Source organism: Cynoglossus semilaevis, unplaced genomic scaffold (assembly GCF_000523025.1).
Source record: "Cynoglossus semilaevis isolate Cse_v1.0 unplaced genomic scaffold, Cse_v1.0 scaffold1154, whole genome shotgun sequence".
NCBI classification, from domain to species: Eukaryota; Metazoa; Chordata; class Actinopteri; order Pleuronectiformes; family Cynoglossidae; genus Cynoglossus; species Cynoglossus semilaevis.
Window position 1 is genome coordinate 1 of NW_007585256.1, and position 1,611 is coordinate 1,611.

At 41.3% G+C, this 1,611-nt stretch overlaps 1 protein-coding gene across 1 annotated transcript in view; it reads left to right on the plus strand.

Annotated features, from left to right (window-relative positions):
• Positions 1-12: 12 nt before the first annotated feature.
• Positions 13-1,611, plus strand: part of LOC103398996 (CD99 antigen-like protein 2) — a 4,538-nt gene continuing 2,939 nt past the window's right edge. Inside the window, exons 1-2 of the mRNA XM_008337751.2 lie at positions 13-230; positions 331-384. Coding sequence (XP_008335973.2) covers positions 95-230; positions 331-384 — 190 coding nt within the window. The 5' untranslated portion in view covers positions 13-94. The remainder of the gene's footprint in view (positions 231-330; positions 385-1,611) is intronic.

A 1,611-nucleotide genomic window follows, 5' to 3' on the forward strand; every position in this document is an offset into this window, starting at 1 on the left:
GCAAAACGTTAACATCGGACATCCCTAGTTTTTAACTCTTTGGTGTCCCTTTTTCTGCCCCTGTTTTTATTTGTGGAGTTAATTACCTCCCGAGATGTTTGTGACATTTTCTGTCCATGTGGTCAGTGCAGTGACGTCTTCTCCTTCGTCTCCTCAAACAGGTACCTTTTCTGACGATGATCTCCTCGATGTGAGCAAAGACAAAAACTACAACCCTGACAAAGGAAAAGGTAAGCTCTAGATTAAGGAGGAAAAAAAACTGCATATATTTTTTCTGTACATACTGGAAATGTAGGCCAATTAACTAGAGTATTCTTAATGTTTTCACAGGTCGACCTTCTTATGATGACAGTGATCACATTAACCAGCGTGATGACAACAGCGGTGGGTTGCTTCTGTAACGCAGTTTTGCCAATTTTGCCTCTTAGAAAATGTTCGAAAAAAAAAAAATCCTTGGAGATTGTGACAAAATGTGACCGACCTTATCAATCATTTTGTGTGTTCTGGTTTGTTGTTACTGTATAGTAAGCTAACGCCTCTAGACGGATGTCATTCATTTTTGTTGGTGGGCAGCAAAGGTGTTGCCTGGCATCTGTTCTTCTGTAGAAATGTCTCTTTACTCTCGCGTTAAAAAAAAATGAATTTGGCGATCCAAGGTTAGGGCTCATCTTCTATCTGAGTAGGATAGACCAGATTTGAGCCTCATGCGTTTGCATTGGCTCACCTACCTACCTAGGTCTACTCATATTCACCCTTTTCTCCAAGCAAACTTAACTGAAAATCTGAAAAATCTGGGTATACACAATTAATGTAGTCCTGGGTTCCAGCCCCAAAGGAATCACATACTTAATGGTGCCTCCTGTGGCAGTCTGTGTGGGTGAACTCACACTGTTAATTTCTTCATTGTGGGAAGAATGAGGGAGCAATATTTATTTATTCATTTGTTTAGGACATGTCAGTTGTCAGAAAATAGCTTCATTCGTGTCATCTTCCAGCAGTGGTTCGTAACCTTTTGACCTCTGAACCTAATTACAAATTCAAAATGTATCTATTTGTGTAGGTTTGGCACCACTTTCGTTAATTCGCTTGAGACCTTCGTGGAGTAGATTTTCCACAAACACTCTCATTGTGGTTGATTTCTTCTCGGATCTCTTTTGAACCACATAAATCAGGGTTGGCCTTTTCTCCGCACTGCACCACATTGCTTGTTAGTTTAAATCTGTTTTTCTCACCCCCCCCGTCTTCAGACGATGTTTACTGCTCAGTGGTTTGTATCGGGGTATCTCCCAAATTGTTCGGGTTCAACCGGGAGTTCCCTCACTATGGGGCCATTTTCACGGTGTTCTGACATTAAGTCCTGGTTTGGCTGATGGACATACATCTGGGCGCCCCCTCATGATCTAACAGTGCAAACATAATAAATAATAATAATAAATGTTTTTAGCAGCCCTCTATGTAGTGCTAATGACCCACATGTGGGCTGCAGCTTTATGGTTAAGACTCACTATCCTACAGGACATGCAAAGGTAAGTGAAGATCTGTAACAAGTGGCGCAGCTCCAGTGATTTAACCTAAGCAGTTCCTGTACAAATGCTATCAATAGACAGTGCA